This window comes from Anastrepha ludens, chromosome 2 (assembly GCF_028408465.1).
Source record: "Anastrepha ludens isolate Willacy chromosome 2, idAnaLude1.1, whole genome shotgun sequence".
Lineage (NCBI taxonomy): Eukaryota > Metazoa > Arthropoda > Insecta > Diptera > Tephritidae > Anastrepha > Anastrepha ludens.
Window position 1 is genome coordinate 143351300 of NC_071498.1, and position 17251 is coordinate 143368550.

At 36.8% G+C, this 17251-nt stretch overlaps 2 protein-coding genes across 4 annotated transcripts in view; both read right to left on the bottom strand.

Annotated features, from left to right (window-relative positions):
• Positions 1-7185, bottom strand: part of LOC128855208 (uncharacterized) — a 74692-nt gene extending 67507 nt beyond the window's left edge. Inside the window, exons 1-2 of the mRNA XM_054089929.1 lie at positions 7143-7185; positions 5536-5601 (exon numbers count right to left, since the gene is read on the bottom strand). Of these exons, the coding sequence (XP_053945904.1) occupies positions 5536-5601; positions 7143-7185 (109 nt within the window). The remainder of the gene's footprint in view (positions 1-5535; positions 5602-7142) is intronic.
• The window catches only part of LOC128855476 (uncharacterized), a 93067-nt gene continuing 81368 nt past the window's right edge, over positions 5553-17251 (bottom strand). For all 3 annotated transcript variants that reach the window (XR_008453724.1, XR_008453726.1, XR_008453725.1), the window contains one exon: positions 5553-5606. The gene's annotated coding sequence lies outside the window, so the exon portion shown is untranslated. The remainder of the gene's footprint in view (positions 5607-17251) is intronic.

The window sequence follows — 17251 nt, forward strand, 5'->3', positions numbered from 1 at the left end:
TGGACAGTGTTACTGACCGAAACGACAATTTTTACGACAGCCGTACTAAACAATAACGAAATATTATATATAAACAAGTATGTTGTATAGTAGGTGGATAAGTCACATACGCAGATTAGCAGGCGAAATGCACCGAGGTCCAAAACACATGAAAATGATTGCAATGTAGCCAAGGAAAAAACTATTAAAATACCAAGTACAGATTTTCACACCAAATATCAGGAATATTTATTTAAAAAAAAAAAAAAAAACAACAATCAGTTGTCTTGCTTATTTCACCATTGTTGTTGTTAAAATAATTTGCTAATAAAAGGCGCGAGTTTGAGACTTTGATTCTATCGCCTAATTGTCGCTTCTATAAACATAAAAATTTGTATGTGCATACATGAATGCATATTTAAAAATTCCTTTAACCACATTTTGCATTTACTCACGCGGATTGTACGCATGCGCCTTGCAGTTGTCACCCAATAGCTTGAAAAAAGAAACAAATTGCCATTTAGGTGACTTTATTAAGCATTTAAGCCGCTTTTTGCCGCCAACAGTGAGTGACATTGAAGCGTACGCTGAGACATTTCAATTTAGCCGACAAGCATTAAAAGCATTAAACACAAAAGTAGAGAGATATCAAAGTCAAACAAACCGAGAAAAAATGCTTACAAAGGTATACGAGTATTGTCCAAAAAAGCCAAAGTCTCCGGTGTATTGCCAAAATTCGATTCCGGTTTCGCCAAATATTTGAATCGGCTACTACGGTTATTTTGAATTAATACATATACAAATTGCTGTGCTTTACCCTCTAGGAAAAATTTGAGCTAGTAAAATATGTTTCTGCAGATGATTTTGTCGAAGCGAAACCTATCCACAAGGGGGAAAATCAGCACTAGACGCAATATGGCCTCAAAAAATATCATTCAACGACTTTTTGTTCATATAAATTTTTTATGAGTGGAGTAAATTTTATATCGTTTGGTCAAATGTCAGTTTCGATAGAGTTGTTGTTGTTGCTGTAGTTGATTATTCCTGCTGAAATATTCGTAATTAGCGACTAGCGTTGTTTTACCACCACTGTTCTCGTGTGACGAAGGTTTTCTTTTTTGTTTTTTTTTTTAGTCACGTTAGATGTAGGCATAACAGCCCTAGTTAGACATGAACATTCGCATAGATAGTGGAAGAGACTTTCTTTCACCCCTTCCGCTTCACAGCTTCTGCAGATGGGATTGAAAGGGAGGTTTAGTCTGGCTGCGTGATCCCCTACTTTCCAGTGACCTGTAAGAGTTGCAGTAAGACGCGAAATGGGCGAGGGCATCCTAACACGTAATTCGTCGTCTGAGTATTGTCCGACGGCCATGTTTCTCTTGTAGTACTACACGTATTTATTTGCTTCCATCTTCTTTCGGTTAAAGCATAGTAGTGCGAAACAATGGATGTTTCTATTGCGTTGAATGGGGTAGCAACTGCTACCGCCTCTGTTATGTCTAGTGCTGAACCTTTTCTTGCTAGCTCATCTGCCATTTCATTACCCTCTATGTTCCTATGACCGGGAACCCATATCAGAGTAATTTAAAGCCAGTGACCAAGCAACTCTAGTTCCTTTCTGCACTGTAAAACTAACTTGGATGAAATGGAATTGGAATCTAAGGCCTTAATAGCTGCTTGCCTGTCTGAAAAGATAGCTACTCTTGCACCAATTTCTTTATAGTATTTTAGGGATTTGCATGCTTCGCTGATTGCTAGTAGTTCTGCCTGGAACACGCTGGCATAGTCAGGAAATCGGATTGATTTAGATATGTTGAGCGGCTCCGAACAGAGACCAGCTCAAACACCACAGTTAATCTTAGACCCATCAGTGTAGATTTCAATGTCGAATGTACCAATCACCTTTCTTTTCCTGCATTCGGCTCTCGGTGGAAAACATACCGTAAAGTCTTTCTTGAAGTTGAGGTCGGGGACTGTGTAGTCTGATTTGTTTTTGAGCAGTGAGGGTTCCTGTAGGAGGATCTTGCTGTGATCATATGATCTTGTTGTCCAGCTGCCTATATCTCTGAGTCTCATTCGCTACTTGTTTTTAGCGATACTAAATTTTTTAGTGATATGATATTTAGAGGAAAAAAATGCCATTTTGGCTCATCAGAAAGTTGAATAGCTAATTAACACTCGAAGCCGTTCTCGCTGGTGATACAGACTAACCAGCAAGGCGCTTTTGGTGAATTTCTTACCTCTAACTTCAAATGATTACTCACATAAAGTAACAAATAAAACTTTTGTATTTTAATATTTTATGTATCTTTACGCCTTTACAAAAATAATTTCTTAAACATTAGTCCTTGTATTTTTTCTTTTCAAAGTGGGGAGCGAAACTCACCTCCAGAATTAGTAAATAAATTAAAGAATTAATAAACATTCTATGCACACAAACCGCTATTGCGAAATTTTAGGTATTTGGAACCCAATGCCTATTGCCGATTTATTACGATTAAGATAACTCTGCTACAGTCGCCGCCAGGCATCGATGTAGTTTTTTCATTGCATTTAAATGATTCACAAATAAGTAGATTTACTGAGAATACATAAATAAATAAAATTCACTAAAATTGCATCAACTTGAAGCCACAAAATTTTCCTACAGGGTACTGAAAGCGTATTTATGCGCACTCATCTACATATTCATTATTTATTTATTTTCTATTTCTATTTATTAATTTTGTCTTTGAATCATCGTAAATTTAATTTAACGTATTAGGCCACAGTATAAATTTCAAAAACTCGTTTTTTACCTATTTTTCACTTAATTGATGTATGATGAAGATGGGAACATTTTTTATTTAACTGGCGGACTCATAACTCGAGCAAATCCTGGCTCACTGATGTACTAACTGTATGGATGGATTTTTTAGGATATATGACATTAACAAAAAATTGTTTTTTTATTTTTCAACATTACTTAAAAACGTAGTTTGCAAAAATTAATATACCTATGGCGATATCAACAAAACACTTACACGATCTTCTATAGCTATTCAATGAGTAATCGGAAAAGAATGTTCACTGTACATAAATTAGTATTTGCCGCTGGCCTTGCAGTATGACCTACGTCGAAGAAAATAATTTTTTCAGAATTTTAATTTATTTATTTTTGCGGCTGCAAAAAACGTTCACCTTTTAGGTTAGGTTTGGCAGCCGCATCGCACACAGGGACAGCGATGCCACTTAGGCCACGAAATGGGTCCGTTGTGAGCCGCAAGAGCTGGGCTAGGCCACATTTTCCCTTCCAGAGGAAGTAGGATCTTAAATATCGATTCCTGCTTCTGGCTAGAGCTGGACATGAGCAAAAAAAAGTGTTGAATTGTTTGCAACTCATTCCTGCAGCTGCGACAGAGATCATGCATGTAAACGCCAATTCTTCTTGCGTGTTTTCCTATGAGCCATTATTTTTTGAACGCCCTTACTAAGGCCCTAATTTGAAGTCTACTCAATTTTATAACATTCTTGAATAAACTTAAATTTAGTCTTGGCCATGTTTGCCTTGCAATTTCACAGGTATTGGCATTAGTTCATCATTGGCATTAGTTTATCTTGATTTACAGAATTGATTACTGCGTCCATAACAAGCAGCTTACAAGTTGCGAGATGTACCCCATAAAATTATTTATGTTTGGCATACAGGTAACTTCTCTTTCAAATTGGTCAGCCCTACAGTTCCCTGGTATATCTCTGGAACACAGCATAAGATAATTCGATACTGTATAGCCATCTCATTAAGAGATTGGCGACAATGTAAGACACTCTTTAATCTTATTTGAAATGCACCCAGAGACCGTAGGAAAACTTGGCTGTCTGATAGAATGTAGATATGTTTTGATGATATTCTGTTTATCTCTAATCATCTTAAGACTTCAGAATCAGAATCATGTTTTATTTTAAGTATGTATGTATATTAATAAACAAAAAATAGCAGAAAAAAAGAACAGCACTAACTCAAGGCCATCAGCTGACTCTTAAGTCTTCATGCTCCGGTAGTTTAACGGATTCCGTGATAAAAAGCTCTTCGCAATATAACCCTGATCCTACACCCGTATTCAGTTTAGATCCGTCCGTGTAGATCTTAAGAGGTGTGCTGGGTAATGGATCTTCTTCAAGCCATTCCAGTCTAGAAGGGATTTACACTGAGACATTCCTTTCAAAGCAGAGAATGGGAGGGTGATAATCACAATCACTGGGTATATCCGTATAGGAGTCTCAGATGGTATAGAAGTCTCAGATCTTGAATGTACGTGTGTGACAGTCCTCTAGTGTGACAGTGAGCTCGCCCTGAGCCTTGAAGCGGAACAGACCGCTGAGTATTTGCAGTAGAGATCTAGGGGTGGCAGATGTCCAAGGTCGTGGATAGCGTGGTTTTAATGACGCCACATATTGCTAATTCCGCTTATCTCTGCCCCTTACTCAATAAATTAGAATCGGTCTTTTTCTGCATAAAATTTCTCTTACAGCCATAGAAAGCTAGGCTAACTTTTATAACTCTTTCTAAAATGTTTGACATCCAAGTCAATTTCCTATCAATGGTTAGTCCCAAGTACTTGGTTTCTTCCGACATCACAAGAGCTTCCCCTTAAGCATAATTGGACTTAACTGAGGGATTCTGTATTTCCTAGTGAACAGTATGAGTTGTGCTTTGGTCGGGTAGACTCCTAGACTCCACTTTTCTGCCCACCTAGAAAGTATATATAGAGCAATTTGTATTAGGTCTCTTAATGTATGATATTTATACTCATTACTTTCTTTTTCCGGGTACATGCCGTTTGCATACTCTCTTGTGAGAGATGTTATGATGCTGGCAAACCTTACAAAAAAAAACAAAAAATCTTGGCCGAGTTGAGAGAACGGCTCTACGGTACTATTCTCTTATTATGCCCAGCCGCAAACACTTGCATTTCAGGCAGCACCGAATAAAAAAAAAATAAAATAAAATTTAGAAATCCGATTTCTGTTCTGCCCGATTGTCTATTTTTTTGCAAAGTGTGAACAGTGCATAAAAAATAAGCTAAAACTGTTTTTGTTCACATTTTGCGCAATTCACCGATCAAATTCTCAATTCTGCAATGAGTAAAAGGAACAGACATTTTTCTCTCTAAACCTATTTGTTTTGCGGTTACAACCAGCAACAACAACAATAAATGCTTCACAATAATTTGGCACAAGCAATGAAATTTCGTATAGAAATTTGTTCATTTGCATTTTGTTTGGCCCGTACGATCGCTGTTGCTGCTGAAGCCGAATTAAAAATTATCGTATTTTGCATATGAAAGAACGGTGCTTACTCGGAATCTCAAATGTGTAACATTTCTGTTGTAGGCTTCGCGTAACAAATACGAAATTACACGAGTATACCATATGTATGTTTGTACGTGTGTGTGTACTTGCACAGCAGAGTATGCGGCTTTCATACAAACGTGTTTTGTTTTACATATCAAAAAATTCTTTTTTTTTTGTTTTTTTTTTTTGGTTTCTTATACTCGTATTTAGGTTCACACTTACATTCATGGATAAATGGCAATAAAATCAAAATAACGGCACTTGGTTGATTGAATTTCAAATTGCATATTTACCTGTAAGTAGAGAGAAAAAAAGAACAAAACAGATTTTCAGATTAGCTCAATGTGTTATGTGAAAGAAATTAATTAGGAGTTTTATGTTAAATTTTTGAAGGTCAATAAATTAAAACAACTTGTCCTGAAAATAAAGCAATAAGTTGGTGTATACTCTAGGAAAGTTTTGCAAATGACCGAGTGCATTGGCCGAGTGGCTGAGTGCTTAAACACTATTCGGCTGATTTCAAGCTCGAGGACAAGCTTGTGGGCAAAAACATAAAATGGTAAGGCCGCTCGGCCATCAAACAGATTCTCATAAAGCAAGCAGTCAGTCGTTAAGAGGTGGCATAAAACTCTAAATCCGTCTATTTGCAAACCAACAACAAGACGTACACCAAAAATTGGATCAGAAGTTTAGCCCCAAACACTTAACTAATATAATGAGAGATTTACAAGAGGAATTACTCATTGCAAAATTGCTAGCAGTGACACAGGAATTCATTTCCAAGCACCTGAAAGCAATCGAATTCATAAAAAAATAATATAAATCCAATGTTCGAAAGCGCATGGTGCAAAATACGCAAAATCGTGTTCAAAAAATTAAAAGAAAAATAAACGCTATTTTTGCGCGTCTTCGAACTTACATTCGAACTTATACTAAAATTGAAAGGGCTATGCCGACTTTTTGTAAATTTGTTATTTTATTTTTGTGAGTTTTTGCAAACGTTTTCAACTAGGATTCATAAGGTTTTTGTTATACAATTAACCAGGTAGGTAGGTGAAATGGCTGAAGCACCAGTCTGGCACTCTCCAAGTACCATTAAAGCGCCGTTTTGACACCATAATGAGTTCTCCTACAAGCAGATATCTACAGCCCACCAGCACTGTTGATGTAGTCGAGAAGATTGGTGGGATTTAGGTTGGCGCACTGTCCCAGGCTGTCGAAGAAAGGAGCACCCAGTGATCTTAATAGTCTAGCTGCCAAACCCGGACATTTACAGAGAAAGTGCTCAACAGTCTCCTTCTCTGAAAGGTCCCCACAGCTTCTGCAATGGTGATTAAATGGTAAAGCTATGTAGCTTTTCTGCGTGCGTGCCGATCTTCCAATGCCTGGTAAAACACATCTAAGGGTTTGGAAATTAAATGTCGTGGAGTTCCCAGCACTTTCTGAGTCTTCCGTCTATTATATCGGGGCCACAAGGTTTTCGAAATAGCGCGTGAAGAAATTGAGCTTCATCTTTTCTGCGCTTTCTGGAGAATGAAGTTCTGCAATTCCCCTGTAACAACAGTCAGCGAGATACCGATACCGATACCGGTAGGAAACCTCTGAGACCAATTTAGTTCCCACGACAGTCGGTTCTACGTAACCGGAACGACCCGGATTTATATCCGTCCAAGGACTGTCACTTCAGCAGCACACCCCGTATATGTATGGGGAATATTTATGCTGGTACAACAACATTAAATTAAGTCGACACCTTCCTGGCAAACTCATCAGCAATTTCACTTCCGCCTATATTTCTATGTCCGGTTCCCAGACCAGAAAAATGTTACCTGCACCGCCAAAAGCTGTGATCTCCTTACAGGAGTTGGCCATTTTGGATCTGCACCATTGCGTCATAAGTGCCATGATCGCAGCTTGACTATCGGAAAGAAATGTTAATATCTTCCTCGTTCCCTAAGCGTTTTGCATGCCTGCAGGATCGCAAAGACTTCTACCTGAAAAACACTGGCAGTATTCGGCTGATTTAGGCGAAAACCCCTGCCCCGACTCCCGATTCCATCTTAGAGCCGTCCGTGAAGACGGAGGTAACAGCCTCGGCACAGATTTCCCCCTCGTTGCAGTGCTGCATACGTGAAAGTATTACCCTGGCATGACCCTTAAACTTCAGCTTGCGGATTGAGAGATCTGTACGAAGTTCAAAGAAATGCGGTGTTAAATGTGTAATAGCATGAGAGATAGACTCCAGAATACAACCTCCTTTAACCTGATTGCATTTTGAGCAGCCATGGAAATAACGGGAAAGTCGATGGGAAGTAAGTGCAAAGCGACATTAGGGAAAGCATTGGGATACGTTCTACATGCTCCGGTATTGTCAATACGCGCAGTCCTTGGCGAGCCATTCCTGCATCGAATGACAACTGGGAAAGAGAAATGGATCCAATTGCAAACTCAAATGCAGGGAATTATAGATGAAGTCCGGCCAGCCTGACACTTTTTATGGAATACTTTAGTACACATATTTGCACTGAAGCCAGCATTTAATACTTATTTGTTACAGGTTTATAATTTTTTAATATTTAAAAACAAATAACTGAAAGTGCCACAAGGTTTTATAAGTTTTTCTTTCCAATTCGTGCTCTGACGGTGTCCATTGAACTCGTTGAACTCACCTTCACCGTTATAAATTTATCAATGACCCCACTTAAACTTTCCATTAAACATTACCCATCTTCAACATCGATTTCTACAGGCATTGCCGTAAACACCCACAATTGGTGACAATAATTGGATTCAATCGATTGTGTGTATGTATGTAGGGTATGCATGTATGTGTATGTACATATACATGCATGCGAACAGTAACAAAAATTAGTTATAAGTAGAAAATATTTAACGAATATTTGAGTTAAATGGAAAAAAATAAAACAAATTTCGATGAAACGAAACACAATGACAAAGATTTTTTTTATTGAGCGCCTAAATATTATATAAAAAAAAATGAAGGTTAAATCGATTGGCTCATAAGGCGCCGAAGAGTTGGCATTTTGGACAATAGGGTGCGCTTTTATAAGAAAAAAAACTACATTTGCTTAAATTTCGGGCAGATATTTTTATGAGGAGCTTTTTCATGGCAGAAATACACTCGGAGGTTTGTCATTACCTTCTGAGGGGGGACCGCTATTAGAAAAATGTTTTTATTAATTTTGCTTTCACCGAGATTCGAACCAACGATCTCTCTGGGAATTCCGAATGATAATCACGCACCAACCCATTCGGCTACGGCCATTTTTATATATAAGAAGAAGGAAAAAAGTATTATTTATAGAGAAAATTAATTTCAAAATAGTTTACTGGAAAAACTGGCATAAAAATTAAACAAAGGTGGTTAAAAGTTGTTTCGACTTGAGCTACTATGCCAAACAAGCACAGATTTAATCATTCAGCCCCGTTAATAATGCGGTCTAGAATGATAAAAGTTTCGAAATATTTTTGAAAATTTGATTAGGTAAAAGAAGAACACAAACTCAAAACAGAGACGGAATGTTTGCGAAAGAATTCAAATAAAAAAAGTTTATTTTTAAGTCACTTTACTGTTTTTGGAATTGAAGTGGAAGCCAAAGCCCGGAATAAAAAAGAGGAAAAAAACGGAACAGAAAAAGTAGAGGAAAAAAACGGAACATTTTCGAACTAAATTTTATGGCCACCTTGATAAAATTAAGCTTTTTTATGTACGCAAATTGAAAGGAGAGAAATGGAATATTTCGAAAACAATCAATTTAAAAAAAATTATATTATTTCTATGATTACCTTGATTTTTTTAAAGCAGGCTATTTTTAGTACTTAAATTTAAGGTGGAAAACAAGAATATTAGAAGAAGGAATATTTCCAAACAAATCCGAATTAAACTATAAATGATTTTTATGGTCACTTCAAAGCCATTTTTATATACGAAATTGGAAGTAGAGCATAAAGAAGAAATATTTTCAAAAAAGTAAGGTTTACAGTCGAATATTTTGGAAAAAAATTCGAACTCAAAAATTATTTTTATGGTCACCTTGATAAAATTAACCTTTTTTTATGGACAAAGATGGAATATTTTCGAAAAAAAAATGATGTAGTTTTTATGGTTACACTGATTTTTATAATTTCAGGCTATTTTTATGTGCCTTATTGAAAGTAGAAAACAAGACAGTATAAAGAAAAAATAAAAAAAACAATATTTTCGAAAACATTCAAATTAAAAAAAAATAATTATGGCCACCTTAATTTGTTTAGCCCATTTTTTGTAAGTAAACTGAAAGTAGAGCACGACGATCGAATAAAGACGCATTTTTTGGAAAAAAATTGAATTAAAAAAAATAGATTTTTATGGTCACCCCAATTTTTGAAGATTTAGGCAATTTTTATATATGTACGTTATTGAAAATACAAGGTGGAAACGGCATATTTTCAAAAAAATTTGAATTAAAAAAGTATATTTTAGGGTAACTTTAATATTTTCTAGTAGAAAGTAGAAAACAAAGCCACGAACAAGGCAATATACTTTCGAAAAAGAAGTTAATTTTTCTGGTCACTTTAATTTTTTTAATTTCGGGATATTTTAATATACATAAATGGAAAGTAGAGCACAAACTCAAGACGAAAACGGAATATTTTTAAAAGAATTGAAATTAAAAAAAATAAAATTACTATCACTTAATACAAAAAAAAATATTATCACTTAATTTTTTTAGAATTGAGGTATTTTGATATACGTTAAATAGTAGAAGACAAAAAGCAGAATAAAGACGGAATATTTTAAAAAAAGTAGAGGAAAAAAAGGAATATTTTATTGATTTTCTCCATTTTAGGCTTTTTCTTGTATACGCAAATTGAAAGTCGAACATAAAGACAAAATAAAGATGGAAAATTTGCAAAAAAAGATTTAACTAAAAAAATTTAGTTTTTATGGTTACTTTTTAATTTCGGCCTTTTTTTATATACGCAAGTTGAAGGTAGAGCACAAAGCCAGACGACAGAATAATTTCCAAAAAAAAATAAGATAAAAAAAATATTTATGGTCACATTATTTTTTTAGAATTTTAATAGTAGAGCACAAAGCCAGGAAAAAGACGGAATAATTTCCAAACAAAAATAAAATTAAAAAAAAAAAATTATGGTCACCTTAATTTTTTTAGAGTTGAGTCATTTTTATATACTCAATTACTTTCACAGTAGAGCACAGAGATAGGATAAAAACCGAATACTTAAAAAAAATCAAATTCAAAAAAATTTATTTTTATGGTCACTTTAATTGTTTTTAGATTTCGGCTATGTTTATAGACGTAAATTGAAAGTAGAGGACGAATGAAACCAAATAAAACAGAAATAAAACCCCAAAATTGTAGCCCAGTGTTTTGTAGCTGATATTTCCAATTCAAAATAAAATACACCCTAATGTTAATATAGTAGAAATATATAAAAAATAAAAAATATATATAAATTATTAAAAACGCCGTTAAGCCGCTGACTAATAAGCATTACAATACATGAAATAATAATTAATGAATGAGACACACATACACACATATATATGCATACTCATGAAGTTCATAGAAACACACCGTCTAAGACAAAGCTGACATCTATCGCAAAGCGCAGTACCTTCATTTAATTACTCAATTTTCCAAAGCAGTTAAAAGCTGTAATGAAATGTGATGAATAATTTCTGTTTTCATACATGTCTAAGGCCACTCCTCAATAGAGCCGGTACCTTAAGTGCCCATATAGTTTTTCTCAACAATAAATTTCTCGTGTGAATAGTAAATAGTTGACACACTAACAAACACACATACATACATACGCACATATGCATGCTTATGAAGTAATTCCACGTATACATTTTTCTCGCTCTTGTGAAATCACTGAATACCGCCGACATTTCAAATTACAAATAAATTCTATTCATTAATTCTATTTTTTAGTGCTGCTGATGTAATTAAGTGTGATTAAAGTAGGTACCTCTACCAATAAAAAAGACATTTATGAAATTGTCCAATAGAATTTAAAACAATCGGAGCGGTTGGAGAACACAAAATAAAAGCAAAAATAGGGCGAAGTGCACTAAAATATGTATTTACATAAATGTACGAGCAAAGGCGCCAAGCTCAAGCGAGGCGATAGCAGTGATTTGAAATGAAATGTAATTAAAAATAAGAATAGACAACAAATAATAAAAGCTGTGGGCGCACCGAGGTAAGGGACAGCAAAGCAAAAGTGCTTAGGCAGGGTCTTTAAAGCTCGAGCTGCGTTTTAAGCAGTGCTTTATTTTGATAGCTGGAGGCGACTCATTTTGACTGAAGTTAAGTGGAATATCTAATTTCACTAAAACGAGCTCGATTTTGCACGAAAGTCGCATGAAAATAATGAAAAAACCATACAGAAATGATGGAACTGCGAAAATTTAATTTCGGAAAATTGTTGATATTTTCGATTGTTCAGGTTCCGATAAAAAAAAAAATCAAATAAAATAAAAAACAAAAAAAGTGTGTGTAGCGTGGTACACATAACAGAAGTGAAACTTTCAAGGCAGACAAAGAAAGAGGGAGAGATCCGAGAGAGAATGAGAGAGAGAAAAAAAGAATACATATCTAAATTAATTCACAACATTTGCAGAGAATATAAATAGACAAAATTTACAAAAAACGGAGAAGGGTCGACTGGTGTAGGTAAACGCCGGACACAAGCCATGGCAACAACGCGCACTACTCCGAGCGTTTATCACCCGCACAAACGCAGCGATTCCAGGACCGCAGCAACGGTACAAATTACCGCAAGGCTATACCAATAAATCCGACTCCGGAATGGATTGAACTTTATAGTACGCACAAGCACTAGCCAGGAAACGGAAATAAGCGCCAAAAGTAGTCACCCCAAAAAAACGCCAAAAAATTGGGACCAAAAAAGGGCCCCAAACAGTAGGCACCACGGAAATATAACCCCAAAAAGTAAGCACCAAACATATATTTCCCACAAGTTTGCACCAACCAACAAGCCCCAAAAAGTAGGCAGTGTTATTTCTCACTAGAAATTAGCAACCACAAGGAAAAACTCAGGAAAAATAGCCTAAAGTGTATCTAAGATGTACTATATATAAGGTATAGCTCTCTCCCTCCTTTTCCTCTACGTTATATCTTTTTTCTCTCTCACGGAACGAAAATGCCCAAACCGTTGCGTGGCCTTGAAATTTTACTCTCCATTCTCACTCGTCCATCGACGCCTAAGAAGTTTCACTTCAAAAACACAATAAAATAAATAAATAAAATAAAAAACAAATTTAGTTAACTAGCTCGGTAAACATCATAAAAACTTCATTGCATGTTTCGTTCCCACGACAGTCGGTTCGTTCTACGTTACTGGAACGTCTCAGATTTATATCCAGCCAAGAACTGTCGCTCCAGCAGCATTCTCCATATGGGTAATGTTCATGCCGAAAAGATATTAAATGTGAGCTCTTTAGCAGACCGTTATTCGGCTCTGGGCGTATTCGGCAGAATCAGCCGATGGGCTGACGTTACTTGGGATCTGTTTACAAAAACAAAACTGAGATTGTTTTGGTAATATACGGAAAAAATCAACACAATGTCACTTCGTTGCTAGCTGAACAACGGCTGATTGGACGAGTGTGTGAATGCATGAGAAATGATGGTGCAGAATCTCCCAAGTGACGTGGCAGCCGAAGTTCCCCTTACAATTTTCTTGTTCAGCATAAATAAAGAGCAAACCTGGTCAATCAATCATCCTTGGGTAATGTTTATGCTGCTACAGCAACAACAATTATCGCATGTTTCACCCGGCCGCTTTATACTCCTTATGGTCTGGTGGTGCCGTTAGGGCATTTTGCTTCGAAAACGCAGCCGGTGATAAGTTTACCAGACAACGGATTGCGATATTGGGATATGTTAAAAAAGTTTATTTTCAGATGATGGTGCGACAACATGCCACACAGTCAACGAAACAATCACTTTATGTACCACAAATGAAATTTTCGGGAAAAATAAATTCAAGATATGCTCCCGAAATTTGGTCATTAACCCTTTGGAGACGAGTGCCGGTATATACCGCCCAAATTTGTTCGTGGCTGCAAGGCTCGCGACGTCTGTAGTTCTGAGCGATAAGATACGCATAGGTATAGTTAAAGAGTCCCGTTTTCATTCAAAGACATTAAGGGCCATTACCGATGAAGTCTTATCTTCCATATAATGTGAACTTACGATGTGAGACGACGGTAGAGTCAGAACGAATTTCAGTTCTTCGATTCAGTCTCTCAGTGTCACTGCCAGAGGAACCAGCAGGCTTTTTATATATTTTATATTTTATCTCATGCACGATGGCTAAGCGATCTAGAGATGATACGTTAGATAGTGACAGTTCTGACGAATACTATATTACTTTCTGATAAGATGGGAGATGACGGCATTACTTCGACAAGTGGAGGCGAAATCCGTGCAATAAAGAATCCACTCAGGCATTTCAACATTAGCACTGATAGCAGTTTGTTTATAATTATTTTTTGATTTTATGAAACAATTTTCTTGTGTTAAATAAAGACTTAGTTTTTATAACGTTCAACGTATTTTTTTTCTTTACTGCGCACTCCAATACCTCTCGTCTTCAGCGATGCTCACCCAACGAGCGGCTCCGTCCCCAAAGGGTTAAAATCGTACAAGTAACGATTTTTTACTATCTTCAAAGGGGATAAGAAGAATAAAAATCTATATGAAATTTCCAAAATCGAACATATCCGATTTAACATTTGCAAAATACCGTTTTTCATTCACAAATTGTAGACCCTTTACTACGACGACATACCTACAAAGGTATGTGCCAATAAATAGATAATGAAATTCCATTGAAAAAATGTGTTTAACTTGAATTTAAACATAAAACTCGAGCTTGAGAGACCCTGTATATATAAAATATTTTGAATAGAATCAAATGCCCAACCAGCCCACACAAATACAGCGTTGGAACGAACTACATCATGGCATTGCAATAGAAACTCGTAAAAATGACATTGAAAAGGCAAATACAAATCGAAGATCATAAAAATGGTTCTATAAATGAGAACAAAGCCATTTGTGCATATGTATGTGTGTATGTATGTAGGTTTGAATTGTATTTTTTACGCTCTATGAAGATCTAATAAAATCAAAACAACAACGTACAACAACTGCCGCTACGTGTGTACTACACACAGTCCAGTCCTTAAACCCACAAAATTTCAAGTCAATACGAATAATCCACAAGCAGCTTAAAGTAGAGTAAGTAGAGTGGGTGTACTTAAAAACTGTATAAGTATATAAAATTTTAATTAGTCCATACGATTAGTCCCATGGAACAGGTGTTCTACATGTGTCACACGCCGTTTTGCTGGTTAACGTAGGAGTCAAGATAAAAAGGTGTCTTATTCGAAATAAAAACAACCATCAATAAAACTCCATCCTCAGAATTTTTCTAAAAATTCAGATTAAGCAATTCACAATTTAGATCTAAATTTATTGAATTTTTCCAAATTTTGTGTAAAGTTTGAAAGTTCGATTCGGTTAAAGAATGAATAAAAAAATTAAACTATTTTAACTTAGTTTAGGTTAGGTTGAAGCGGTTGTCCTGTGGAACATACTCAGGCTCATAGCCAATTGTGATGCCGTGTGGGGAACTTGTCCCTATCTCTCCTAAAACAAGTGTGTGCTTTTCAGAAATTTTAGAATATCTCTGATTTCTGCAGAACTGAGATCTTCCAATTCGTTAAAAAATTGTTTGCCTAGAATGGTAAATCTCTATCTGGATAGAGCAGGTCAATGAGACAGAAGGTGCAAGATTGTCTCTTCCCCTTCCTCATCAAAACAACTTCTACAGAAGTCATGTGCTTGCACACCCATCCTTTGGGCGTGCCTACCTCTTAAGCAGTGCCCCGTTATGACTGAAATCAGTGTGCTAAGACTATGCTTATTTTTGGGCCCAGCAGAGATTCTGTGCGTTTAGCATTGAGAGTCGGCCACAGTTGTTGGGCGATTCTGCAGGTGGCTTCATTACGCCATATTTCGTTCACTTTCCTTACGATTTCTTCAAGGATGAGTAGCTTACAAGTTTGTAAGGGTATGCCTATGTCATTTTCTATGTATTCATCGGTCAATTTGGTGCCGAGTCTCACTAGTCCATCGGCTCTACAGTTACCCTCAATATCGCGATGGCCAAGAACCCATATTATATCTAAGCGAAATGGGAGGTTGTCGCTTGGAGGTTGTCGCTTTGTGAGGGATTTTATAGCCGCCTGCCTGTCAGTGAAAATGTAGATGTCATTTTCAGATTTCGCATCACACTGCACCAGTGCCGCGGCTTTCATTATTGCCATCAGTTGAGCCTGAAAGACACTACAGTAGTTGAAGAGCAGAAAACTGAAGGAGATCCCCAGATGCTCGTGGTATACACCTACATTTTAACTTAAAAAATATTGAAAATATTAAAAGTAAAAATTATCAAGCAATCAATTATGCTCGCCACTGTGCGTGGGCAACGAAAAAATTGTCACATCACTGCCGAGACGCCACTTGACAGTGCAAATAAAATTGCGAACTTCCATTTAAAACTAAATGTCTCTCAATACTTTTCCAATGTCACAAAAATAGTTGTAGCACACCAAAATAAAACATTTTTAGTTGTCTAATGCTGATTGAGTAATCTTAATGTGCCTATCTGAAGATAGTACAAGTGCCGTTTCTACAACAACTTCCTATTAATGTGGATTCCTGCTAAACCTGTTTTGACGGAACCTATAGGTGGTGTGGAATGAAGACACCCGTCACCTTAATGGGGTTCGAATCCTAACTAAATCTCTGACGTGCTTTGCCTCACCGGGTTTGGCACGCGGTTGCAATGCAAATCCACATCGAGGCAAAAAGCTATTCCCCCATTTGGGTGCTAAACCACAATCACCAAAACAATCCCTGGCGAGTACTCCACACGAACAGGTCAGCACGGGTTTCTCCTCTCTAGGCTCCTGTGCTCGTGGCACCAGACTTAAGACTGCGGTCACACTTCGTAACTAAAACTACTTCCAATTGAGCTTCCAAAGAGCTCTTGACTGATGACCTGGGTAAAAGTAACCCATACCAGACATTCACCTAACAAAAAACACAAAACCCATACACACAAATTCCTAACTAATAAACTGAACGCAGTCATTCCGACGTGTGAAGACTACACTGCTTACATCATACCGTCCAATTAATTCACAACACCAGGCATTCGCCAAGGATATGAGCCCCACAAACGCATTTATCATTCCTCACCGCTAATTGCCTGTTATGCCAAAACGCATTAAAAGGCCCATGTCCTGTAATACGCAGGAGTCCCAGGCTCAGGGAATGCACTCGTATACCACTCGACGACTGAGATTGCAAAACTGAAACTCATCGACCTTGCCACCTACTCACCACACACACATCTAAAAGTCTCTTACACTCCAAATACCCCATTTCCACATCATCGTTGGACATCCCTCAGCAACGGCATACTCAGCCTTTTTCTCAACCTGAAGGCAATAGCACGATTTATGACCACCAAATCAAGAGGAGACGCACCCAACAAAACCTGCAATCCATCAATACTCACGGTTCCGTATATAGGTAGGCAGGCAGGCAAGCAAGGTTAGGCGACATCAAGCGCCAACGACTAACCGTCAATGTGAGCGATATGAAATAGACAAATTAATTTGTCGGATCAATGAATTCAATTTCATTTTCCCAATATAAGTTTGGGTTTCAGAAGTGAGTTTTGAACATGTTTTTGGAATGGAAGTTATTAAAAAAGGGGAAAGTAGGTAAATTATGTTTCAGAAAGTTAAACCACAAGCTGATTTTTAGAAACAAACAGCATGCAGAGCAACTGCTCCTACAAG